Source organism: Phyllostomus hastatus, unplaced genomic scaffold (assembly GCF_019186645.2).
Source record: "Phyllostomus hastatus isolate PE091 unplaced genomic scaffold, TTU_PhHast_1.1 phas_scaffold_345, whole genome shotgun sequence".
Lineage (NCBI taxonomy): Eukaryota > Metazoa > Chordata > Mammalia > Chiroptera > Phyllostomidae > Phyllostomus > Phyllostomus hastatus.
Genome location: NW_025334024.1, coordinates 6,675,950 through 6,702,422, shown reverse-complemented (window position 1 = coordinate 6,702,422; position 26,473 = coordinate 6,675,950). Strand labels below are relative to the sequence as shown.

The window sequence follows — 26,473 nt, the reverse complement described above, 5'->3', positions numbered from 1 at the left end:
CCACAGGCGGTCAGGCCGCGTCCAGCACTGCCGGATCCGCTCCACCATGGAGGACGGGGTCATGAAGTACTACCTGACTGACAACCTCATGTTCCCCAGCATCTACGCCCTCATCCAGTACTACCGCGGGACGCACCTGCGCTGTGCCGAGTTCGAGCTGCGCCTCACGGACCCTGTGCCCAACCCCAACCCCCACGAGTCAAAGCCGTACGTGAGCCCAAGCTCTGGGGCAGCACATCCATGGGTTTGGCCGGGTGCAGACACCCCGGCTGACTGAGGCCATCCATCAGAAAAGCCTTCCTTGTGGGTGGGTGGGGGCCCTAATTCCTCTGGGGTCCCCCAAAGTTCCCAGGGTGGCCACAGTTTCCAAATTCCTTTCCAGATACCCCTACTCTTGCCCCATTCTTTCTTCTCCCTTCCTTTTTTTCTGCTTTATCTTCACGGTCCTGAAGAATAATTTCAGATTAATTTTAGCCCAGTGATGTCTTTCTGTTTGTCAAAGATTGTTCCTGTTTGTCCTGACAGCAAACAAGGAAAAAATAGTGATAAAAGTTTCCCTTTATTTTTCACCTGGAAAAGTGAATATCAGTACTGCCATGCAAAGGGTTAACCAATTCTGGAGACAAAGACAAATACAAAAATTTTTAAGCAGGAAGCTGTTCAAGTACACATTTCTGAGAAAGCCATATAACTCACAGCAACTTTATTTTTCATTTCTCTTGTCTATATTCATACAGATTGCCTTTTAAATTTTGCTATTTCACTTTACAAGTAAGCAAGGACCAATGAAACAAACAACACCTCTGTCTACAATGCTGTTCGCTGTGGCCTCTGGCTCCAGCTCTCTGTGCCACTCTCGGTACTGGCGGCTAAGAGGCAGGCGGGGGTGGGGCGTGGTAAAGAAGGGGTTGGTTTATTGTCTTACGCTTCAAACAGATGCACTAGATCAATGTTTCACCCAAGCTATATCTTGGTGGCCTTTTTACAAATGCACTCTTCACAGGTCTTTTGGATGGGAGGCCCACAGGTCTCCATGGTGGTTTCTGGGGACTTGAGGCATCCTCAGGTGGGTGTGTCCTCTGTGGGCGGCCCTTCACCTGGCCCTTCCATGCTGCAGGTGGTACTATGACGGGCTGAGCCGTGGAGAAGCGGAGGACATGCTGATGAGAGTTCCCCGGGACGGTGCCTTCCTCATCCGGAAGCGGGAAGGCAGCGACTCCTATGCCATCACCTTCAGGTAAGCAAGGCGGGTGGGGCTGGTGGGGGGTGGAGCCTGCCGCGTGCTCTCCCCTGCTGCGTGTGCTCCCAAGGAGGCTCAGGAAGGCCGGGCATGGAGAACTGCAGGTGGAGGTTTATTTAGCTCATTGTTCTCTCCCTGGAGGGCCAACAATAATGACAGCAATAAAAATAACAACAGCAGCCTACATTAGTACGTGCTTTCGGTGTGCTGGGCACTGGTCTATATTCTCAACGATCTGCAATCATGATCATTATTTTTCAGAGGAGGACACTGAGGCACAGAGAGGTTGAGTAACTTGCTGAAACATGCAGCCAGCAAGTAGTGGGGCTGGGATTCAAACCCAGGCATCTCTGGTGGCCCAGACGAGTGATGTTACAGATCGGATTTCCTCCCAGCTTTACTTGCCACCCAGCACTGCCAGTGAGAAGGCTGTATAGACCAACCATCTCTAGGACTGTATTTCTCGGCTTTAATTCACTCCATGACACTGGACTCCTTCAGTTCCTGACAATGGCGGTGTTGGAAATAGAGTCCAGATCCGCTTCATCACGCTGTCCCTCCGTCCTCGCAGCCCCAGTGGGTTCTTGGCGATGCTAATAGAAGACTGGCTACTGTACATACGAGTCCCTAACCAATGTCCCAGACCCTGGGCTGCCTTTGAGGCTTCATCTGGTTGAGCCCTTTACTGTAGCTGCCGAGGGTAAATCTAGTTTTACAAGGAAGGACATGGAGGCTCAGAGAGGTAGAGTGAGCTGTCTGGAGCCACAGGGTGTAGCCGAGTTTCCGACTTGGGCCCGCTCCCCTCCAAAGCCTGTGCTCCTCACTGTGAGGTCTCAGGCAAGCAGCCTTCAAACTGGGTCCAGCAAGGCCTGTGGCTATTTTGCTCAGCCTGCATGGAGACGTTAAAAACTAAGAAATTTCACTTGAAAATTCAGGTTGCTTTTTATGAAACGTGGGAGGAGGCAGTAGCTGCAGGCCCATGCTCTCGCGTGGTGATGGAGGCTACCAGCTGACAGTGGGGGCCCTGGTGTGCCCGGGCCACCCCTGTTCCTTCCAGTCCTATTGCTCTGGCCGCCCCGGGTTCCTCTCCTGGGCTTCCCTTTCTGCGGTCAGTCATCTCCGAGCTGCCTTCGTGTGTGTGTGTGTGTGTGTGTGTGTGGTGGGTCAGGGGTAGGGGTGATGGTCATTATCACTGCCATTTACCGAGGACCTACTATGTGCTGGCGCTGGCCAGCATGGCTCTTTTGTGTTTCATGCTGCCAGCAGGGAGGCCCCAGATGTCTTGGCACTGGTCTTGCCCTTTGCCCTTTTCCCCAAAGCTTGTAGGGGTGCCGCCTCTGCCTGGATGGGAACCGGGCTGGCTTGAAGGAGCATCTGCTGCACCAGCCACCACACTGGATGCTGAGGTTCATGTCATAGCCTTGTCAGTCAGGATGCTGTTGGGTACGATTGACAGACACCAAACTCAGCGGCTTGAACCACCAAGATAGGTGGGATCCGCTGGCTACCTGCTGAGAGGCTCCAACAGGCCTGGGTGCAGGCCCCACCTGCAAGTCCTCGGGAGGCTGGCTGTGTGCCATGCTGCTCTCTCTGTGGCTTCATTTGCAGGTGGCTTTACCTGGGGGCCAGGACAGGGTCCAGCAGAAAGGACGAGTCCTGTCATGTACCTGATCTGGCCCCTGCTTGAGCTGGGTGCCATGATGCTGACTGGTTCCTTCAGCAGGCCGTGGGGTCGGGGTCAGTTCACTGGGACCATGTGGGTGAAGACTGGTGCCCGATTTATGTGTGTCCAGCATCCCGTCTGCATGTTTGTCATCCCCATGAGATCAGAGGTGCCCTAAAAGCCCCAGTTTTTAATTTTAAGGTATCAGTAAATGTTCAGTGAGCACCTACTATGTTCTAGTCCCTGGGCAGGGCTCCAGAAATACAGGAGTGACAACATAGCCTGGTCCTGCTCTCTCACGGCCGGTGGTCTGGTGGGGATGAGCGATGTCATCTTACTCTGAAGTGTTCCTGGCCGTTAACCAGTTTTCCCCTGGCTTGAGTGGGCTGGGAGACAGCAGGCGGTCAGGAAGCACGGGCTGAGTGAGTGTCTCTGTCAGGAAGGCTTGGTCCAGCAGGTTGCATCTCAAAGAGGAGGGGTGGGGAAGGCTGTTTCCGTTGTGTGGATGGTGAGTGCCTGGCTTTTGCCTGCTGCATGCCTGTCCGGGACCCTCAGTCATCATAAGAGTCAAAAATGACCCCCTCCTGCCCTGGCTGAGTGACTTAGTTGGTTGGAGTGTCATCCTGTGCACCAGAAAGTCATCGGTTCGATCCCCGGTCAGTGCATATACCTAGGTTTCAGGTTCAACCCCCCCAGTTGGGGCACGTGCAGGAGACAACCGATCAGTTTCTCTCTCACAATGTTTTCCTTTTTGCTCTTTCTCCCTTCCTGTCTCTCTCAGATCAATAATTTTTTAAAATAAGATCATATCCTTGGGTAAGGATTAAAAAAAATAAGACCCCCTCCTGTCCTGGACACACAGACTTTTTCAAACTTACTCGGTCAGGGTGTGGGTGGGCATTGCTGTCCCTCGTTGCCTCTGGGAGGGCAGCCACGTGAATAGACCACTGCACTGTTGTGTGACAAGGGCCACCGAGACAGGTCAGGCAGGCTACAGGAAATAGGGGCTCGAGGGATGGGGCGGAGCATGTGCTCCAGCAGAGGAGGACACAGGTCTGGGGCCCTTTTCCCCCCCGTACATATGTTTGCGGGGTGCCTCCACTGGGTGGGGCATGGTTCTGGCCTCTGGGAGCGTGCACTGGACCTCTGGGTGGGTTTCCACAGCAGAGGAGAAGCATGGGCTTTCAGACCCTTGGGAAGAGGTGCAATTGTTGTCTGGGTGCGAAGGGTGGAGACATCCCTCGGTGGGACCAGGTGCTTCTCGGCGAAGCTGAGACCCTCAGGATGTGGTGACCGCTGACTTGTAGCAGCACACACGCCTGAAACCCCAGCTCATACTCTAGCCCCGTTCCTGTCTCCTTCTCTTGCCCGGGGAAGCTCGTTTTGGCTCGACCTTGGCTCTATTTTCTTAGCCCTTCATTTATGAAGTGCCCTCTGGGTGCAGCACACATTGCACAGGGGTTACCCTGGGTCACCTGACAGACAGCAGCCCTAACCCTGCCCGGAAGACAGGTGCCGCGGCTCCCCGGCACCCTGGGGAGGAAGCAGGCCCAGAGCAGCTGCCTAAGGAAGAAGCCAGAACCTGACCCAGCCCTTCGCAGCCTGCAGCCTCCCTGCCCTGGGGGGCTTTTGTAAAAAGCTTTAGAGTTAATTTTTAACTGTCTAAGTGTATTCTCCTTATAAAAAATTGAGACACTGCAGTGCAGGCTACAGCCCCTTGTGGTCCTGTGTATCTCAGTCCGTGTCCTGGTGGAAAGCACCACTTTCTAACTAGCATCTCCATCTAGAAAAACAGACACACGTGTGTTGCACACCCATGGAAAATGTTTAGTGCCGACTGTGTGCTTTGTTTTTAAAAACGCAAATGGGATCATGCTGTGGTTTTATTCTGCAACTTGTCTTTCTACTCAGCAGTATTTCTTTAAAAAATTTATTAGAATATCACTGCAAATAAGCTACTGAAACAGAAGTCTTCTAGCATTTTTTAACAGGGCTTTTTGAAGAAACGACTTAAAGAGGATGTGTGTTTTATTTAAAACCATAAAAAATGTCTCCAAGGTGCCCCATTTTAAAAAAAGATGAGTAGTTTACCCATAGTAACTGCTGTTAGACAGTTTTAATAAAAAGATGCTCTTGGCTATAAAGTTAAGGTCAAAACTTCTCTTCCCAAATGTTTCTATTCCTGCTGATAAAAGCTAGTAAGACTGAGGAGTCCGTTTTCTTATGGATTTTTTTCTGCCTCTTGCTTGAAATGGGAGATAAAAGACTTGTTTTCTTTCCCTGGCCAGGTGGCTCAGTTGGTCGGAGTGCTGTCCTGACCACCAAAGGGTTGTGGGTTCGATTCTTGGTCTGGGCAGTACCCAGGCTGTGGTTTCAGTCCCGGTTGGGGTGTGTAGGGAAGGCAACCAAGGGATGTTTCTTTCTCATATCAGTGTTTCTTTCTCTCTTTTTCTCCCTCTCCCTCTCCCAGCTCCTCCAAAATCAGTAAAACGTGTCCTCGGGTGAGGATTAAAAAAAAAAGACACTTTGTTTTGGGGAAAAATGCCATTGTTGACTAGTTGGGACATTTTTAGATAAGATTTAAGGATTCAGGCGTGCAGTCCCAGAGTAAAGGACTAGAAAGTAAGTATTTTAAGCCTTTCAGGCCAGATGGTCTCTGTTGCAACTGTTCCACGCTGCCATTATAGAGTGAACGCAGCCACAGGCAATGCATAAACAACGAATGTGGTCTTGTTTCAATAAAACTTTACTTACAGAAACAGGGGCAGGGAGGACTTGGCCTGTGGGTCATAGTCTGCCAGCCCTGATCGGTGTTCCCAAAGTCAAGTCCCGTAGCTGGGGAGGGGGGGACGGGCAAGATGAGCTAGCCGTCCATGGAGTCACCCTGCAGCATTTCTCCCCAGTCGCTCCTGCACCTTCCCAGGCGCAGACTCTTCCGTGTCGGCTTTGAAAAGACCCACATCATCGTATTCCATGGACACGCTGCACCCTGTTTATTATCTGGTCCCCCAAGGATGGATAACTAGGTAGTTTCCGAGAGGTGGGGATTGCATAGCAGTTGTTTGGCTGCCGGGATCTCAGAGCGTCAGCCCCCTGTGGTCTTCCCCCTCCAGGGCCAAGGGCAAGGTGAAGCACTGTCGCATCAACCGGGACGGCCGGCACTTCGTGCTGGGGACCTCCGCCTACTTCGAGAGCCTGGTGGAGCTCGTCAGTTACTACAAGAAGCACGCGCTGTACCGGAAGATGAAACTGCGCTACCCCGTGACTCCCGAACTCCTGGAGCGCTACAGCATGGTAGGCGGTGGGCTCCCGCATTGCTTGGTGGAATGTCTTGTCCGAGGTTAGGATTCATCTGTTCACTCAGCAAACCTTTACTGAGCACTTGCCATGTGTCTGATGCTGCTCTAGTCCTGGGGGGTGCAGCATCGAAAACAGTGGACAAAGACCCTGCCCTGACGCTGCTTAGAGTGGGGGCAACAGATAATAAATGAGATAAATTTAAAACTATACAGAGCACTGCAAGGTAGTGATAGGTACTATGGAGAAAAACGAATGGGAAGGTGGAAAGGTGTATTCAGGGTGATGCAGATGCAGTTCTCCACGGGGGTCTGGGAAGAGCTCACTGAGGAGACTTCTGAGCAGACAGCAGCAGGGCGAAGGAGCCAGTCGTGCAGCTGTGTGGAGGGAGGACAGCAAGGGCAGAGGTCTTGAGGTGGGATGGGCCTGGAGGTGCAGAGAGGAAGCCAGTGTGGCTGGAACTGAGTGAGCCGCGGTGGGAGGAGAACTTTGTAAGAATGGGGGTTACCCGGGGCCTGCATGGTGGGGTGCCGTTGTCAGACACTGGCTTCTATTTCAGGCCATTGCAGGGTCCTGGGCAGGAAAGAGACCTGATCTGATTACCTTGCCTCAGTCCCGATCGGGCATGTTTATTAACTTACTAGTAAGAGATTTACTGTGCACCTGCCCTGGGCCAGGAACTGTCCTAGACCCCAAGAGTGCGGTGGAACAAGGCTGCCCTGGGAAATCTGGGCTCTAGTCAGGGGAGCTGGACAACAAACGGTCACATAATTAAGATGTCGTCAGAAAGGAAGGAAACTGAACAGGATGGTGCATAGGGGTGGGTGTTACACCTTAGATTGGGGTGGCCAAGGTCAGAGAAGGCCTCCTGCTGAGGGTTGGACTGTGAGCGGAAACCTGGAAGAGGGAGTGAACTGGCCACGGTTGCTGTGTTGCTGTGACGGAAGCTGGTTCTGGCTGGGGAGCAGCCGCCATGCAGGCCCTGAGGTGGCTCCGAGGGACAGAGAGCCGGCTGGTGTGGCCAGAGCCCAGTGGAAGAGGCAGAGGGAGGGTAGGGTGGCTTGTCAGTGTGTGTGGTAAGTGTTTAACCAGTTCCCTGCGGAACAAAGCCCGGTTTGTGGCCCTGGCCGGTTTCCGTGGTATAAATACGTCACGGTGGCCAGTTTCAAGGGACCGACCCTGACTGCGGGTCAGGAAGAGACGTGCGGGCTCCAGCACACTCAGGGCTTGCGTTTTAACAACGGAGCACAGTGCCTTGCACACAGTAGGCCAGGATAGGGCCTCTCTCAATTTGGAGTAAAGTTTCCAAATTAGGGGAAACTTCTTTATAGCTTCTTACTCTCTCTCCCCACAAGACAGGAGTAAACTGTGAGGTTTCCTCTCTTCTGCCAGAGGGCAGGAGACCCCCACGGCAGCTGGGATCCTTGGCTGTCACAGGAGCATGGATGCTTCCATTTATTTTTCTTTGTTCTTTTTCAGGAAAGAGACATAAACTCCCTGTATGACGTCAGCAGAATGTATGTGGACCCCAGCGAAATCAATCCTTCTATGGTATAGTCTCGACCTTTAATTCACACTATTATCTGGTCATAGGGCGAGAGGTAGGGCGAGAGGACATTTTGGGAAACTTGGCTAAAAAATATATATATTTTTAAGCGGAAATGATGATTGACAACATGACATTTCATGTCATGGACGAGGTTAATAGAATTCTTCCTAACGTGACCATGCCTTGCTAAAATCCTGAGGTTTGATGAATCACCTTTGGGCCACACGGCTTCTAATTAAAAGTTTTCCAAATGTTTCTTGCTCCCTGATGAGTTGGTGGTTATAAATTCCGCCTGGTTCGCCCACCTCCTCACAGTGAGAACACTATCTCATATTCCCGCCCCGCCTGTGGTGTTGGTCTCACGCAGGCAGGTTGGATTTTACTCCTCGCTCCTCCTTGCTCTAGTTTCATCTCAGATGCGGTTTGAGCCTGCAGAGGGGGAGGGATGCGAATTTTCTGTTTGAGGGGCGATCTGGCACACAGTTAGTATGAAGTCCTCAATCAGGAAGGGGCCCCGCGGGCAGGCTCTGTAGAAAGCAGAGACACATTTATTACTTTTTAAACTTATAATCCTTGGCCAGTGCAAATCCCTTTCAGCAAGAAATGAAGCCTTGAACAGTTGTTGGCAAATGGAGCTGTGTGCAAAATGTGTTAGGGGACATGGCTTGGTAGCAGAAACTTTTATTGGAGGTGACACACACTTTGGTTACGAGAATGGCATGGCCTCCCGTCAGCCAGGTGGCAGGGATGGTGGAGACCGTGGTAGCCGGCGGAGCACACCGCCCACCTCAAGGGCAGCCGCTCCCATGAGCAGTCCAGAGAGCAGGCCAGGCCTTCCGATTTCTCAAGACAGGCCAGTAATCTAGGTGTCTTACATGGAACCTCCACATGTTCAAATCCTGGCAACTAACTTACATTGTAGAGAAAAGTCTTCCTGTACCATACAAGGCAAGCAGAACACGGCTGCATGCTGAATCTGATTGCAGGCTGCTCAGCTGAGGCAAATGCCTCAGAATAAAATTATTACTGTTATTATGATCAAAAAATGATATAACAATAAAGAAACCACTTTGGAAACAGGAAGAAATAATCAGCCTTGTCCCACCACCCTAACGCAGTAGCCGCCTGCATTTCTGTGGGGTGGTCCACCTCTGCCGGTCCATGTCTGTGTCTCACAGTCCCCATCACCTGCCTCTGGCATTTTCATTCGCTGTGTTCACCTGCCACTGGGCCACGTGTGGACTTCTCCATCACTAATCTTCTTAGTGACCGTTTTTGTGTAACCTGGCAGGCCAAGGAATTCAGATGAAATATATGGCTTGGAATTTTAACTTTAAAAAAGAATGTTTTCAATGCTGCACAATGTTCTGGGTGGCTGTGCCAGTTTAGCTGTGTCCCCATCAGTAGCCATGTGAGTCATTTCTGATCTTTGCTTTTCTGGTTAGCCCTGAAACGGACTTCACATGAGAGGTTCTTGGCATCTTTTGCATTATTTCCTTTAGATGAGATCTTAGAACTGGAATGACTAGACTGATAATAATAGGTAACATATCAATGATCACACGTTAAGCATTGTTCTAAGCACTTGACAGCTCATTCTCACAACAGCCCCATACAGTAGGTGCTATTTTTTTGTGCCCATTGTACAGATGAGGATGTTGAGGCACACTGAAGTGAAGGTCACATAGCTAGAAAGGTGTGGAGCTAGAATTTGGACCCAGGCAGCTGGGTGCGAGGTGTGTGCTCTTAGCCACTTGCACCGCTGTATGCCTGCTTGGTCATCTGATGGGTGGCTTGTTTCTGGGCAGTTCCTGAAGGACCACCTGTCAGGCTGGAGAACTGCTCCTTGCGGAAGCCATTGTATGCCACTCCCACTTCTGCCACTGGCTGCGTCTTCCTTGGAGGCTGGCAGTGACCTGCGAAGTTTCACAGGGAAAGATGTAGCTCTAATTCTCATGGCCACCCTTGGAGCAAGACGCACAGGCAGAGCAGGCTCTGTTTGCAGTGGAGGAGACGAGGGCAGGAGGTCCGGTTAGCCTCTGGTCCAAGTTCCTGTGGAACTTGCAGAATCCAGATTAGATTGCTCCTTAAGGAACATCCATGAGCTATGGCAGTGGCTTAAGTTAATTGATTCATCTTTACAGTCAGTCACCTGCCAGCTGGTTGACCTTAGGCATGGATACTTCATCTCTTTGTACCTCAGTTTCCTAACCTGTAAAGTGGGCATAATAATGCTGCTACCTACTTGTTAGGGTTGTTGGAAGGATTAAAGGAGATACCATAGATAAAAGGCCTAGAGCAGTGTTTTTGGCTATAGTAAGCCCTTAATAAAGGTTAGATGTCATTTTTGTTATTACATGCATTATCTCATTTAATAGGCTCAACAACCCTGAGAAGCATGTAAAGTTTTACTTCCCATTTCCCAGATGGGGAAACTGAGGCTGAGAGAGCCTCAAGGTTATGTAGTAGTAAGGACCAGAGCAGTAACTTGAACCCACGTGTTTGACTCCAGAGACTCAGCTCTGAGGAGCAGTTCTACTGGATTCCTTGTAAAATCCATTCCCCTTCCCTTGGGTGTGGGGAGATGATGTTGCTGATCTAAACAGGCCTGACAGTTTCAGAGGTTTTCCCATTAATATTTGCTTGCTGCATGGGTATTCATTTTGCCATGGATTTATGCTTGCCAAGCAGGCATTAAAACAGATTTCATTGATGACAAATTTTATTCTGAGTAAGTCCTGGCTTGTTTCTCTCAGTGCAGCAATCACCTTTTGATGAATTCTATGGAGGAGTTCCTCAGTTAGTCCTGCAAAATGTCAGTGTCCTTCAGGAATCTAGTTAGGGGACCCTTAGCCTAGGTAAATAGTGGTGAGGCCCAGGTTGGCCAGGAATGGTATTGAGTTTGAACTTCTGGGAGGAATGTTGAGCGCAGACACTGAGTGAGGACTTAGTGCTGGTTGTGATTTAATCTGAAAGCCATATCCTTTCTTTGTTGAGGAAATTGAACAATTTTGGGTGCCCTTGGCTCTGACTGGGCCAGTCCCCATTCCTACACGCTGGTGACTTTTTGAGACTATGGAGCCTCCGCAATGCTTTCACTTTGCCAGAAGATGGCGCTGTAACCCCGGACTGAAGCGCCTGGTCCCTAAAGTGAAGAACCAAATGTGCTAGTAGGCTTCCCTCTGCTCATGTCAGGGGCCTGACCTTTTCCTTTCTGTTTTCCCTGAAAGCCTCAGAGAACTGTGAAAGCTCTGTATGACTACAAAGCCAAGCAGAGTGATGAGCTGAGCTTCTACCGTGGCGCCCTCATTCACAACGTCTCCAAGGAGCCCGGGGGCTGGTAAGGCTGAGCCGCTTGGTGGATGAACTTGACTGGTCACATTTTGGTAGTGAGACACAAGTGCTGGCTGAGCTCTGACCCCTCTTATCTGCGTTCTGAGCTGTCTTTGACCTGTTCTGCCTTCTCTGGGAAGTGGCTTGATGCGTGCGTGCTCTGTTCAGAAGAGTGGGTAAGCAACAATAATAACAATTATTATTATATTACATAGATTAACATCATATCACATCATATTATATATTAATTGTAATAGCAGCTACCGTCTATTGAGGTCTTACTGTTTGCCAGGCACTATGCTAGTTGCTTTCGTACGTCATCCAACCAAATCCTCATTACAACCCTGTGGAGTTGTGACTATGATTATCCCCATTTTACAGATGTGGTGAATGAGGCTTTCCACAGTTGCACAGCTATTAAAATGCACAGGCTCTCCCCATTATATAAGCCTGTGCATTATTTTAAATTCAAATTCTTATGCAATGGCTTAATCCCGTGCCCTATGTAATGGCCCCATCCTGGGCTGAAGAGGGCACATTTTAGGCCAAAGGTACCTGGTGTGCTAGGGCTTATTAGCTCTTTTCTCTTCCCATGTGGAAAAAAAAATTCGTTGCCCAGCCATAGGCTCTGGGGTAGGGAGTTTTGTGGGGTGATTCCTACCTTAGAGCGGTAAGAATTTGTTCATAACCGTGAGCACCGGCAGGGATTCAAGCACCTCCCAAGATCAGGATCTCTTCTTCCTGAACCTGATAGCTGAACCTGACCTAGAACTCTAAATAGCAGCTCAAATTGTGTGCCTCTGTGTGTTAAGCTCTGTTTTAAACACTTCATTTGAAATAACTCATTTAATCCACACAATGACCCTATAAGGTTGGTTCTGTCAGTACCTGTATTTTATAGACAAGGAAACTGGCACAGAGAAGTATAGTAAGTTGTCCAGGGCCACACAGCAAGCTGAGATTTGAAGCCAGGCCTTCTGACTCCAGAGCCCACACTCCTAACCTAACTCATGTACAGATGGGGTCCAGAGGTTTTCAAAGTTTAATTTAGAGAACCTCCTCTCCAACCCACTTCTTACCTGGATTTCCCAGAGTCCAAAAAGGTAACGGCAGAGCTATCTGTCCCCCATCTGGCCTCCCCACTGGAACCTAGAGGCCCCCTTGCAAGGTCTCAGCCCCAGATTGCCAACCAGTGTTGTCCGTCTGCCTCCCTCCACAACAGAGGTTTGACTTTCCAAGGTCCCTCCTGCCGAGTGGCTCTGCCAGGTCTCCCGCAGGCCTCAGCACCCCCTCGCTGTGCCTTTGCACCCTGCCTCTGTTGAGGTCTCATTTCTGTCTGTGAGGATGACTGACATACATAGCTGTGGGTGGAGCCCGGGTGATCACTGCAGGTCACACCCTTGTGCATGGGGGCAACAGCTCATGCCTTTCTGCTCCTCTGGTGCGCATGTCCACTCGTTCCCAAGGCTGTTGTTCTGAGAAGACGAGCGAGCCTGACATGAGCGCCTTTGCTGAGGCGCTGTGGGCAAACCACCCAGCTGGTGTTCCCCCTTTCTCCTCTTCTTCAGTGACAATAGTGCCATCTAGGGGGGTGCCTGTGTCAGACCCCCTTTTGGTGCATCCTCCCAAACTGACTGCAGTAGAGCTGAGGGGACCAAATAATTTTTGTGCGTCCTGGGATGTAATTGAGAGTGAAGAGAATGTTATTGTTAATAATCACGCCTGGAGAGCAGGCACAAATCACTCAGTTCTGGGAGAACAGTCCCCCTGAATGCAGCCAGCTTTTGCCTTAGATGGACCTGGAGAAATAAAGGCAAAAATGGCATACAGCTGGCGAGCCTGGATCTGCATGAGGCTGTGGCACAGTTGGCCTTCACTCTGCTTGTTTAGGTCGATGAACAGTGGAATGTTTCCCACCACTCCCAGTACAGCTTTGATTGAGACTGAGGAAGGTCTCACATAGTGGGGAAAGTGGACTGCTCTGACATCTGTAGGGACAGGTGCCACTGGAGCACAGAAAAGCACTCAGCCTAGGAGGTAGTCAGGCAAGGCTCCCTGGAGGAGGCACACCTGCGCTGAACCTAAAATGCTTAGTAGGAGCAAGCTGGATGCGAAGGGCACAGACCCAGGCATGGAAGCTGGGCAGCCTAGCAGGGGCACAAGTGGGGGGTGACCGGTTGTTTGGAAAGAATGTCAAGTTTGGGCCATGGGGAGCCAGGAGTCGAGGGAGGTCCTAGAGCCCGTGGGGTCAGACCATGTGGGCTCTGATTGCCAGGCTGAAGAGTCCAGACTTGATCCTGACGGGTTCGGGAGCCATCAGTGCGGCGTGGTCAGAGGCACATTCTGGAAAGTGCTCCCAGCTGCAGAAAGTGGCCCACAAGGGCTGTTGGAGGGAGGAGCCCTGCACGCCCAGGCACTGGATGTGGGGGAAGAATCTTGGAAATGCCACAGTTGAGTCCAGACATGAACATAGCTCAGTTGTGTCCCATGCTGTCACCAGTGCTGCTACGGAGGTAGGAAGGAGGTTGTGGTGGTGTTTTACCTGAACAGCAAGAACACTGTTGAGCGCCTACTGTGTACTAGGTGCTATTTAAAGCTCTCAGCACATGTTAACCCATGCAGTCCCAATAAATCCTCTGAGGGAGGCACTGGGATTACCCCCATTTTACAGATGGCACAGAGGATCCACGTAGTTGGCCATGGAGCTGGAATTTGATTCCAGGCTGTTTGGCTCCAGAACCTTCTTTATCTCCCTCTTGTCTCTGAACTCACAGAGCTCCCTGCTCTAGAGCAGAGCTTGTCTCATGTGGCCTGTGGAGTCCACGTGAAGCACTGGAACTTTTGACTTGTGGTGTCTTTGACGGAAAGGCGAGAGGATTCCCCCCCTGGTCTCACTCATTGCTGATGCAGAAAAGCAGGGGAGCCCTTCGGAGTGCTCCATGCTCTCAGCACCTCCTGTGGCCTCTCGGTCACTCGCCCTTTCCCCCGCCTGCAGCTGGGATCTAAGGAGCAGTAATGGATTGTTAACACTGCCCGGCGAGTTCCTTGATGCCCTCTGTGCTTACCTAGGTGGAAAGGAGACTATGGAACCAAAATCCAGCAGTACTTCCCGTCCAATTACGTCGAGGACATTTCATCGGCTGATGTGGAGGATCTGGAGAAGCAGGTGAGGCTCCATCGTTGCAGAGAGGGACCTGCCGCTCTTTCGGGGAACCCACTGAGCCATCTCAGTGGGTAAATTTTACACACGCTGCTGTGTGGTCCCCGTGGAGCCCTGACACAGTGACGTGGAAAGCAGGATGGTCCCCTGAACTGTCGTGGGTGAAAGTCACTGTGACCGACCATGTTTTAAATCAGGTTGTGCTGGGCTGGAAGGCTTTGGATATGCAGGAGAAATCTCTCTAGAGTGAAAATGGCCAAACAGGGAATTTGTCCTTTGCTTAAAGCAGCTTGCAAATGAAACACATTTAGTTTGGCCAGCCAGCCATTCAGAACATGCTTGGTGTGAATAAGTAAGTGGGCCAAGTGCAAGGTGAGTTGAGGCCTTCCTGGTGGCATTGCAAACCTGGTTTCTGTTCCCTGCCTTCTCTTGCCCGGAAGGCTCGAAGAGCAGCCACTTTCAGTGCGATGGCACTGTACCAGGGATGAACTCTTTGTATTGAGGACTTTAAGGTCCTGTTTGAGCCCAAGGAATTTTCTAAGGGAGTTGGGGCAATCTGGGAAGGCTGCATGGAGGAAGGGGCATTCGGGCCTTAAAAGACAAGTTAGAGATCAACAGCAAGATACTGACAGGTGAGAATTAATTCTAGGTGGGAAGTGCAGCCCAAGCAAAGGTGTGGTGGTGGGAACGTGATTGTGTTCAGTGTGTTCAACCTGAGGCAGAGAAATTATGCCCTTTCTGTGTCAGTCCATGGTGCCCCTACCCACACAGCATTAGCCTGGTGGAGGGGTGGGGGAGTAACGCAGTGGGCGGACGCACAGTTCTGCCAGCTCTCCTCACACCTGGGTGTTCCCTGTTGCACCTGGGCCCTGGGAGATGGAGCCAGAAGGCTGACCGGGGCTCCCAGAGAGCCTGGAAGTCAGATCACAGGGTGTGGATGTTGCTCCCACGGGACTTGGAGAGTCACAGAAGGCTCTTGGGCTGGACTTTAGGAGGCCAGATAGTCCCATCTCGTAATGTCAGAAAAAAGGGCCTGAGATGTTTTTGAAGCTAGATCCGTGGAAATGCTCCCAAACCAGTTCTGGAATTCACAAGGCCCATTCTTATGGATTGGAAAATGAAATGCCAAACCTGCCAGCACCCCTCGCTGCTCGGCCCCTGTCAGTCACAGGCTTCATTATTTAGCTCTCTCCCCGTGGACGTATCCTGTAATGAAAATGCATTTTAAACAGTTCCACCGGCAGTGTCTCTGCTAAACGTTGTGCTTTGGAAACTGGTTGTCTTTTATGATTATACCTGTTAAAACTAACATGAGTTACATCTTATTTCTTCACAGATTATTGAAGACAATCCCTTAGGGTCTCTTTGCAGAGGAATACTGGATCTCAATGCCTATAATGTTGGTGCGTTCACACATGGCCTTAGCCTGGATTCCCACCCAAATCCCCTCACTGCGAGTCTGGCCTCAGAACCACCCCCAGCAGGGAGGCAGCTCTCGCTGAAGTTGAGTATTGGGCCAGGCTGGTCCCTGATTGCAGAGTTAGGTCTGCTATTCATATCTGCAAAGTGCTAACGCTGAGTCTTGTGCAGAGTAAGTGCTAGACAAGTGTTAGATGTTGTTATTCCCAATGTCTTCATCATTTCAGGGATCTGCCTGGGTTTCCCACGCTTTTCTAAGAGGGGCTGGGCTCTTGGCCCAGCTGCGGTGGAGCACAAAGTTGGGAGTGTCTGGTTCTAAGCCCAGCTCTGCCTCTCGGTTGCTATGAGACCCTGGGCCTGTCACTTCTCTCTGCCCCTCTACTTCCTGGCTGCTCAGCTGGGCATCAGGAAACCTGGCCTGCCCACCTTGGTGCAAGGGGAGATGTGAATGCACAGCCCAAGCACACAGGTGCACACAGCAGTGCAGGGGCTGTGAATTACAGGGGGTTCCTGAGCCCTGACCACGCCTCTTTTAAGTGGGGACACAGCAGCTTCCATTTGAAGGGACTGAAGGCAGTGAGGAGAACCATCTGGGCAAGAAGCCCACGTGGCATTCTTCTTGGGGCAGCCTGAGTTTCCACAGCTCCGAGCAGCCCGTCAGTTCACCAGCCTGGGCGTGTTCCATCCAAGGCCTTTGCTGGGGAGGCCCGAGCATGGTCCAAGGCCTCAGACAACAACAGTGCCGGGAAATTTCTGCTTCAGTGTCAGCACTTTGCTTCCTCCATTTATTGCCTGTTTCCACCACCACCCCCCACCCTCCCGGCCAACGATCTAATAGGGTAGGTAAGAGAGGGACTCTTGATTCCAGTTAACAGATGAGAAAACCAGGCCTGTGAGCACCCACCAGCCCTGCCTGAGGTTCCCAGGCAAGTTAACGGATGAGCTGGGACTCACCTGTGTTGCTCTTTGTGTCGTCTTCTGCAAGGTGCTTACAGGGTACAGGTAGATGGCTGCGTGGTGACAGACGGGAAGCTTGGAGTCAGGCCTCATTCAGGCCTCAGCTTTGCCGTTACTAGCTATGTGACCTTGCACGTGTCACATTCCCTCAACAGGTCTCTGTGTCCTCTCCTGTAAAGTGGATATGACAAGAAAGCACCCCAAAAGGTTGTCATAGGGATTAAATAAGATATGGTGCGTGTAATCTGCTTACAATATTGCCCGGCACATAAGAGCTCAGAGAAGTTAGTGCATAATCTTACTTGGCAGGTTATTTCTCTTCTCATAGCCTTAATTTCCTTACCTAGAAAACACTTTCTCTACAGAGAGAATCTCTTCCAGGGCTCCCTCCTACTGGCGATCCTTGGTGTCCCTTGCTTGTGGCTGCATCACTCCAGTCTCTGCCTGTGTCTTTGATCGCCGTCTTCACTGTGTCTCAGATTTCGTTCTTCTTTCTCTGATAAGGGCACTAGTTCTTGGAGGCAGGGTCCACCCTAACTCCATGGACGGTCTCATCCTGAGATCCTCAGGTACACCTGCAAAGACCCTGGTTCCAACTAAAGTCACGTTCATAGGCACCGGGGGTCAGGCTGTGGGCATATCTTTTTGGGGAATACAACTCAGGCTGTTGTGCACCCAAACCAGTAACATGTGTCAAGAGTCCAGACACTGCTCGATACGAAGCAGGTGTCCCCATCAGCACTGACCGCTGGGCTCATGACAGAGTGGCTCGGGCAACGCGAAGTCTGGTCTTCGTGGCTTTCTGACAGGCTGATCAGGACTTGTGGTGTTCTCTCCCCAAAGTGAAAGCCCCACAGGGCAAAAACCAGAAGCCTTTCGTCTTTATCCTGGAACCCAAGAAGCAGGGGGACCCTCCGGTGGAGTTTGCCACAGACAGGGTGGAGGAGCTCTTCGAATGGTTCCAGAGCATCCGGCAGATCACCTGGAAGATTGACACCAAGGTAGGCCCTCTGCTCACCTGGGCTCAGGTGGGCCTGGTATTTTTAGGTCTCTGGCACTCTGCAGAGACATAGGTGGGTCTGGACAGCAGGAGGAGCAGGCCTGGGGGCCACACATAATTCAGAGCAGCGATGAGATGGGTTCAGAGAGTAGGGTAGCACCCATCATTTTGATAGAGGAAAGGGATGTTGGAGATCCCCCTGGGAACTTCAGAAGGCTGAGTGTGTGCAGTGACTCTTGGTGTTTGGGGCCATATGTTAACATGAAGGATTTGCCTTTTTTATTGTATTTTCTCGTCTCTAAGAAGTATTCAAAGCAGGCCAGATCCCTCCCACAGCAAGGGCCACTGGGCTTGCCTCCCTGGGCCTGCAGTGGACTCTGGGAAAAGTGTATTGACAGGACCCTGTTCTCTGCCTCCAGAAGTTTGTGTGCTTGTGGAGGAACTTCCACTCTCGATGGGCATGAACTTTGCAGGGTTATCCTGAGTGGTGGTGCATTAGTGTTGAGCGGGAAGTGTTTTGAGAAGGGTCAGGTTCTGGGTAAGAAGAAGAGGTTTGGTTTGCCTCCTGGAAGGGCTGTGCCCTGGGCAAGCAACCAGATGTCTCTGCACCTCAGTTTCCTCTTCTGCCAACCAAGGAGCCAGGCACCTACCTGAAAAGGGGACGTGAGGATGAAATGAGGTGCAGCATGAAAGTATGGGGCGTGGCGCCTGGCATTCTGCGAGCGCGCAGTTCCTGACAGTATTTAACTGTCACGTCATGGTCACACCAGGAGGGCATGGGGAAGCGTGAGGTGGCATCTCCTCTTTCTTGTGGCCGTAGAACTGGGAAGAAATTTTAGGGTTTCCCACTTGCTTCTAAGACAGGTCTTGACCCAAAGGACTGACTTTAGTTTTCTCAGGACCTCTTGGGCTCCTTGATGGGTTCTCTTCCTTCAATGAACTTGGAAGGCCAGGCACCAGCAGCCCAGTCTCTCCCTCCCCTGCGGGACCTCACAGCTTGGCCAGTCCCCGGTCCCTGTGACTCACCCCTTTAACACCCTGGAGTGGAGTCCTCATTTTTAGATGACTTTATAGAGAGCTAGTGGGCTGAGCACCCTCCCTGGTGGGGCTTGTCGTCTTTCCCATCCCAGGATCTAGCCAGAGGCCTCACACCTGGGTCCTCATTCTTCCCAAGGCTTGTCACTCATCACCAGTCACTCACGATGAGCTGTGGCCCGAAAGTTTCTTTCTTCCCACGCTTCCTGGTGGGAGCATCTCATTTATCCCTGTGCCTTCAGTGTACTACAGCTCCCAGACACAGGGGGGCGCCACTGTCCCAAGGCTCATTTGAAAGTTCATTTCCCTCTACCTTACTGATGTGTGTTCGTTCACATAGCCGGTTGAATAGCTGTCATCCTGAACTGTGTGGTGCCATTTGCCAGCTTGCGACCCTCTTAAGTATGTTCTAGTATTTGTGATTCTGGGCACTAAAGCTGAGGATGGAGAAAAGCACCAGTGAGAAGGCCCTTAGCAATTGTTCTCTGGAGGCTTCAGTCTCAGGCACCCAAACCTCTCCTGAAGGGGGACTGACTGTCGGGCGCAGAGCCGCTGGGGCATGGTGATGACGCGCTACCAGCTGCGTCCTGGCCCTCCACTTCTCCTGGAGAAAAATGAGTTCACGTGAAGGTTCTCTGCCCCCTTCTCTCCGTGGCTGCATGGTTTCTGAAGTTAAGCCTCGCTGTTCAAGGCTCCTTTGATCTACATCCTCTTTAATTGGTTTTTACATCTGTTTAGATTTCATTAGAAAATATTGTAAATATGGTCTTTTCTTGTGGTCTATGAACGTTTAAAAAACCGGAGTCAGCAGAATTGACTGAGTCTTGCCCTGGGCCCAACCAGCTGTAAGAAGAGCTGGTGGGGGATGGAGGAAGGAGGCCCGACCTGCCTCTGCGAGAGCAGCGTGCGTGTGCGCATGCGTGCACGGGAACTCTCCGCTTACTGCTGGGGGCGCCTGTCCCTGTGAACGTGCTCAGGGCCCTGTGATTCTGCACGATGTCTGGCCCGCTTTAGTCCATGGGAAAAGACCAGTCACTAAGATCCGTCTAGTTAGTGAGCTTCCAAACCCTGACCAAGGAAATGTGCTGTGACTTCATATTCTGAGATGGCCCGACGGCAAAATCTGCCAGTCTGGAGAGTAATTGTTACAAGATTTTGAGGAAGCAGCTGATATTTCATCTTAAACTGATAATGTCTTCTGCTAAGGTTTAAAAAAATGAAGTCCATAACTTGCCATTGCTCTGTGCTTTGTGAGGCCAAAGTTCCATGATTCACCCTAGGTATGCCCCCACCCCGACCACCCCCGCCTCCCCCACATTGAAAGCAATCCTTTTGTCATTAGAGCTGAACTGTGTTGTTGCTATGTTTCCTGTTTCCAAACAACCCCATGGTGAAATCACCAAGCTAAGTTGACACAAGGTCTAGGAGAAAACACGCAAAGTCCGAAAATAAGTAAGGCTTTTGTTTCCCTGACAGCATTTTCCTATTGACTATGCGACTGACTCTTCTGTGCCTCTCACTCCGGGTGCATCCCACCCACTACAGCCCACTCTGGCCTCAGCACTGTGGCTTGCATTGAGCAACTGTGGGAAGCGCTGGTGACATTTAGGTGTGTGCGCGTAGATGAGCTAGCTGCTAGAGCAAATTTTGGAGGCTTCTGGTCACACTCAAATCTGTCCTGGTGATCTGGTCGCTGCTGGGGCTCGTATAAAAGGCTCCTTTGCTGGTCATTGATCGCAAAGGTCCACTGTGGCCCCATGATTTATGTGAGCACTCATAGATGAAGGCATTCTTCCAGAAGAAATCTGGTGCCTACATCTACCTGTTTAAAGAGTGGACTTTTTCCATCCTTGCCTGGGGGCCATTTCTGGAGCAACCTGAGTGCCCCCCACCTGTTGTTTGCCACGTGCCTGGCAGGGTGCCAAGGCCTCCTTGTTTAGTTCTCTAGGAATAGGGTACTCATGTTAGCCTCGCTTGACAGTTGATGAAACGGAGGTGCAGAGAGAGCCTATAACCTGCCCAGCTGACCCAGCTAATAAATAGCAGGGTTGGCTTTCAAACCCATGTCTTTAGTTCCAGTCCCCACTGTCATTACCACTGTGTTCCATAGCACCTCTCTTTCCCTGGCACCTGAACACTCACTACCCGCAGGGCCTGCTTCCAAGGGACATGTCTCAGTGGGAAAACAAGGTCTGGGCTGCAGTGATTAATGACATCAGTGCAGGACATTCAGACAAGGGACAGTATGAGGCCGAGCAAGGGCAGGCCTGGGTGAAATAGTGAGCACTCTCAAAGGCTTGAGGAAAGCAATATCCTTTTCCAAGTTCTGTCTAGAGTTATCCAGGAAGGCTTCCTGGAGAAGGCATGATCTGGGAAGGCTCCAGGAGGAGGAGGAGGAGGGATCTGATGGACTAGCAGAGGAGGGAGGTTGGGGACTGTAGGCTGAGAAGCCAGGAGGTCATTGCTGTGGTTCCGGGGACCTGAGATGTGAGCTCTGGGGCATTTTAGAGAAATCAGAGGCAGGTGGGGACTGTGCATATTGCCTCAGCCTCAGAGAGGAGGGGTGCCCAGGCCAGCAATTTATGACAAAGATGCTGTGTTCTATAGAGCCCAGGAGGACGTGAGGTCATGGGCTTGGAGAACTAGAATTGGATGAACTGGAACAGTGGTTCATAGTCCAGCAAGCTGAGAGCAGAGGGTTAAGGAGAATGGTGTGGTGACAGACCACAGTCCTGGGTGGAAATGACTTGGTTAATAGTTTCGACAGGAAGAGGAAGGAAAGAGGAGGGACGGGGGAAAGGAAGACATTCAATCATATTAAAGATCTGAGTGTGCAGGAGGGCCAAGAGGAGAGACGGCAGTCAGAGGGGAGAAAAGCATGCCAGGTGGGTTGGGGGATGGGATTTCTTGGGTGCTGGCCGGAGGGCTGAAACTAAAGACAGCCGGCCCAAACAGGAGAACAACATGAAGTACTGGGAGAAGAACCAGTCGATCGCCATCGAGCTGTCAGACCTGGTCGTCTACTGCAAGCCAACCAGCAAGACCAAAGACAACTTAGGTACGGTCTCCCACGACTCTGCCTCTGCACGTGGTGAAAACTCTTGTTCCCCTGAGTTTGGCGTCGTCACAGGGCACAGCGAGTGTGGTTCCTGCTCATTCTTAACTGCTCTAGGTGGAGCTTCCCCTTGCATCTGTCCTCAGAGCCTGGGTGCTAGTTGCACAGGCCCGCCTGGCATCTAAGGGGAAAAAGCCTCTCAGAGGGCAGGGCAGTTTCCTACTGCTACTATAACAAGTTACTGCAAACTTGGTGGCAGAAAACATATTTTTACTCTCAGTCCCGGAAGCCAGAAGTCTGGAATCAGTATCTCTAGGCTGAAGTCAAGGTGTGGACAGATTTCAGCCACTCCTTCTGGATTCTGGTGGTTGCCAACATTCCTTGGCTTGTGGCTGCATCATTCCAATCTGTCTCTTGGTCACATGTTTTTCTCTTCTGTGTAGTCAAAATACTCCCCATTAAAAGGGTCTGTGGTAACATTTAGGGCCCAGATAATCTCCCAATGCCAAGCTCCTTAATTTAATCATATCTGCAAAGCCCCCTTTGCCATATAAGGCAATTATCCAGCACAGAAGGATTCAAAGATGACTCTTAAACCAAAGTCTCCAAAGTAGCCAGTTCTTTGACCTTAGAATTGTCCCATTCACATTTCCTTCCTCCTTTCCTTGAACCTTTGGAGCAGATCCTATCTTTGATCTCAAGAATGTGTGATTCTAGGACCAAGGAGGTATAGTACCAGAGAAATGGGACTAAACCCCAGAATTAACTGTCTCTAGGAGGCTGTTCCCCAGGTACCTCCACGTTGCAGGTTTGTGGGCTGTCCCACCACAGCTGCACATGAAGGAGCAGAGCTTCACCTGAGCAAAGAATTGTTTGCATGTCCCCCCCGCCCCCCCCACAGCCTTTCCTGCAGGCAGTCGATTCCCCCTCCACCAGGAGGCTTGGTTCACTCATCAGAACCTGTAGCGTCTCTGCTGAGGGGAAAATGGACCCCCCTCCTACCTACTGATCCCTGAGTCCATTCCCTGACCCTCACCCTCTCTATACTTGTACCACTTCTGTGTTTTCTTGTGCGAGGCTGTGGGTAATTTTAAACAAAAAGAAAATTACAATAATCCTAGACAAAAAGACCATGGGAACACTGGGATCTCTTTTAATAGCTCGGATCCCTGAAGGGCAGGAGCCCCCAGCAGTCCCAGTTACAGGAGTGGCGTTAGGACCAGGTGCACGTCTTGTCAGAGGGCTTCCTGGTGTCATTTTATGAGCCTTCACATTTGGATAATACACGAGACACACGATAAACGGTGACTCTGTCTCTCTCTGCAGAAAATCCTGACTTCCGAGAAATCCGCTCCTTTGTGGAGACGAAGGCTGACAGCGTCGTCAGGCAGAAGCCCATCGATCTCCTGAAGTACAATCAGAAGGCCCTGACCCGCGTGTACCCGAAGGGACAGAGGGTGGACTCCTCCAACTACGATCCCTTCCGCCTCTGGCTGTGTGGCTCCCAAATGGTGGCACTCAATTTCCAGACTGCAGGTAAGGGGACAACTTGTGGCCAGTAAATCTAAGATGATGGTAGTGTCATTCCAGGCACAGTCTTCTGGGGCCTCTGGTGGAATACGCTGTCCCAGTACCTGTGATTTGTCTTAGGAACTGGTTCAACCAGCATGCTAGTGTGAGGCTCATCAGTTGAATAGAGTGACTAAGGGGACTGATGGGTACATCTGACAGTGGGCACTTGTATTTGGCAGGTTCTGTGTTGGCAAGTGACAGACACTGAGTTAGTCTGGATTAAGAAAGAAAGGAAATTCATTAGCTCACATATTTAAAAAGCCTAGAAGTCAGGCACAGCTGGATCAAGGTGTTCAGTGGCTTCCGTCTGCACTCACCTTCTTCCTGGTGCATCTGTCTTCGAGGGCTTCATGCTCAGACTCTCCTTCAGAGATATTCACATGCTGCAGAAAACCAACACGTGGAATTCTTTTTACATAAACAGTATAAATCACAGTGTTTTGCACTTTTGGTGATCTGTTCATCAGTTATGTCCTTTCTATTGCTTTTATACCTGCACAGGATTCCACTGACTAGAACCATCGTTTATTCAACCAGGCCCCTGCTGAGGCACACTTAGGTTATCCCCCATCCTTTACTATTTCAGATAACGCTGCCTTCTGTAACCTTCTGTGAGACAATTCTCAGATGTGCAGGGTGGGTTAAACAGCACAAGCATTTTGATCAACTGCCCTGAGGACAACCACTGAACACCTATGTCCAGGGGTGCCTAAGCTGGGACCCTTGGCCACGTGCTTCCGTAGAGATAGTGCAGACTGGTAAAGCATTTGAATACACCCTTCCGGCTTAGTTTGATCAATCTTTGCTCATCCGATAGACGGAAGTTGCCATCACACTGTCATTAAAGCTTCCCGTATTGGTGTTGCCCTAATTTTGAGTCACATGAACCAGTTTCTCACGTATTTAGGAAGCACTCGCTTTTTCTTTTCTGACCCAGCTCTTTTGCGGGGGTGTACGTATTTATAGCACACATCGATCAGCTGTCTCCCTGGGTTAACTTTAGATGTATTTGTTTATCTGTCATTTGAGTTAAAAGGATTTTCCTTTCCACAGCTTGTCTTAACTTTTATGGAATTTTTTTTTTCTATGTAGACACTTTTAGCTTTGCGTGGTTTATAATTTCTTTTTATGGTTCTGGATTTGGTGTCATACTTGGAAAGGTGTTCCCTGGTCTGAGATGTTTTAAAAAGTCCATGTTTTTCTTCCAGTAACATGGGTTTTCGGTGGATTTTTAAAAAACCCATATTTTCTTTGAGTTTAGGTATCTGTTTTAACAACTGGCTCATACTATTTTTGGGAATAATCACCTGTGTAGATGCTGGCCCCCAGCCCCGTGGCCCTGGAGGCCAGCCTTTCCCGCCGGACTTACCGCAGCAGTGCCCTTTCCTTCCCAGACAAGTACATGCAGATGAATCAGGCCTTGTTCTCGCTCAATGGGAGGACCGGCTACGTCCTACAGCCTGAGAGCATGAGGACGGATAAGTATGACCCCATGCCACCCGAGTCCCAGAGGAAGATTCAGATGACCTTGACGGTCAAGGTAAGGCCCCGCTGTCCTTCTTTGCCCAGCCCTGTGCCTAGTGATGCCTGTTGTCTTGTTTAAACCATCACTGCCCAGACACAGCTTGAGGGTTCATGGGGGTTTCTCCTGGGTCCTGGCGGGGACAGTTTCTGGCCAGGAAAAGAGGGAAAGAAAGCATGTGGGAAAACGGCCATTCGGTCTCCATGGAGGGAACGTTTGTCCCCATAATGTCCAGTTTTAAGGGTGAAAGCTTTTTAAAGTTCACTCAACTTTCAGAGAATATGTTGTCCTTTTGTGAGAATTTTTAGTTTTTCCTCTTTGGGAAAATATGAAAGGTAGAAAAATAGACTGCATTTCTCATAAGATTTAGGAAGAAAAAAAAATGAAGCATTTGTAACCAGAGGCCTTTAAAAGAAAATCACACACGCCCTCATCCTTTCCTCGGAGCTGGGAAATCAAGTGATTAAACGCCCTGTATCTGTAGGTGCCCACCTGCGCATGTGTTGTGTGTTCAGGTGAGGCGCACCTGTTCACTTTGATGGCATGGGCGCTCTGATCCTGGCTCATCTGAACAGCTCTGGGAATCTGCCCCATTTCCTCATCCCTGGGAGGGAAACAGCGGTGGTACCCACTTCAAAAGGTTGTTAGGACTTCTCCAACAAAGAAATTGAGGCTGGCTTTGAACTCATATAGTCTGATGCTAGAACCAAAAATGAGCTCCCTGCTAGACCACCCACACAGGACTTGTTAGCTCCTCCCACAACGGCCCTGGGAGAATGCCGGCACTCACCTTCGGTGTCCTAGGTTCTCGGGGCTCGCCATCTTCCCAAGCCTGGACGAAGCATCGCATGTCCCTTTGTGGAGGTGGAAATATGTGGAGCTGAATATGACAACAACAAGTTTAAGACGACGGTTGTGAGTAAGTTGCACGGGTCCTTCCTTCTCTTACACTTCCAGTGAGCTGTGTCCCATGTTGGGGCTGCCCTTCATCGGGGATTCTGTAATGCACTTTGGCGGTCCAGGTCTTTTCCTTCATCCCTCTTTCTCACTACAGTTTAGCTCTGGGAGGGGAAACAAAGGACCAGGTGATTAAATAGTTGGACTTTACCCAGTACTGTGACTCTGCCTGTAACTCCGGCCAGCAAGGCTCTGGCTGTCTGTGCAGCAGCCCCACCTGCTTTACCTCCGTAGTCCAAGCCCAAGAAGCAGAGACACAGAGAGGAGGTGACTATCTGACCCAAAGGCTGCATGCAGCCTAACCTGCGTGATCTTTTCCCGGAGGGCAGGGAGGCCTAGACAAATGTGTGTTCTTCCATTTTAAGCCAGGAAGAAACTGTGAACTGGGGGCCCTTTGAGGCCTGGGTCACGGCCCCTGGTGAAAGGCGGCCCAAGGACAACTCCCACGTTGACCAGAGAAACTGGAGTTTGTGGAGGGTGGCAAGGTGACTGCCTGCCTTGATCTGTGAGGCTGGTTCTCTCCTGACAACTACAGAACCCAGGCTGGCTCTGCCTGTCCAGATGCCCTAACACACCCTCGTACCTCCTCCAAGCCCACCTCTTCCTGCTCTACCACCGCCTCCCACCCCTTCCACGTCCCAGGAAGGTGAGATGGGAGCCGTGTCAAGGGGTACAGGGTCCTCCCCTCCTTACTCAGGCCTGTGACAACAGCTT

The 26,473-nt window shown here is 50.8% G+C and overlaps 1 protein-coding gene and 1 long non-coding RNA gene across 2 annotated transcripts in view; one reads left to right on the top strand and one right to left on the bottom strand.

The window, feature by feature from the left end:
* The window catches only part of PLCG2 (phospholipase C gamma 2), a 147,942-nt gene that overhangs the window by 88,538 nt on the left and 32,931 nt on the right, over positions 1-26,473 (top strand). Inside the window, exons 18-29 of the mRNA XM_045818416.1 lie at positions 7-207; positions 1,118-1,237; positions 6,017-6,197; positions 7,680-7,751; positions 10,980-11,089; positions 14,152-14,248; positions 15,579-15,645; positions 17,462-17,619; positions 21,609-21,711; positions 23,035-23,244; positions 24,675-24,820; positions 25,607-25,721. Coding sequence (XP_045674372.1) covers positions 7-207; positions 1,118-1,237; positions 6,017-6,197; positions 7,680-7,751; positions 10,980-11,089; positions 14,152-14,248; positions 15,579-15,645; positions 17,462-17,619; positions 21,609-21,711; positions 23,035-23,244; positions 24,675-24,820; positions 25,607-25,721 — 1,580 coding nt within the window. The remainder of the gene's footprint in view (positions 1-6; positions 208-1,117; positions 1,238-6,016; positions 6,198-7,679; positions 7,752-10,979; positions 11,090-14,151; positions 14,249-15,578; positions 15,646-17,461; positions 17,620-21,608; positions 21,712-23,034; positions 23,245-24,674; positions 24,821-25,606; positions 25,722-26,473) is intronic.
* LOC123805721 lies at positions 16,676-25,732 on the bottom strand. The gene is made up of 3 exons (XR_006783356.1): positions 25,593-25,732; positions 23,598-23,663; positions 16,676-16,789 (listed from the first exon to the last, which is right to left on the bottom strand). It is a non-coding gene; the product is annotated as an uncharacterized LOC123805721 (long non-coding RNA).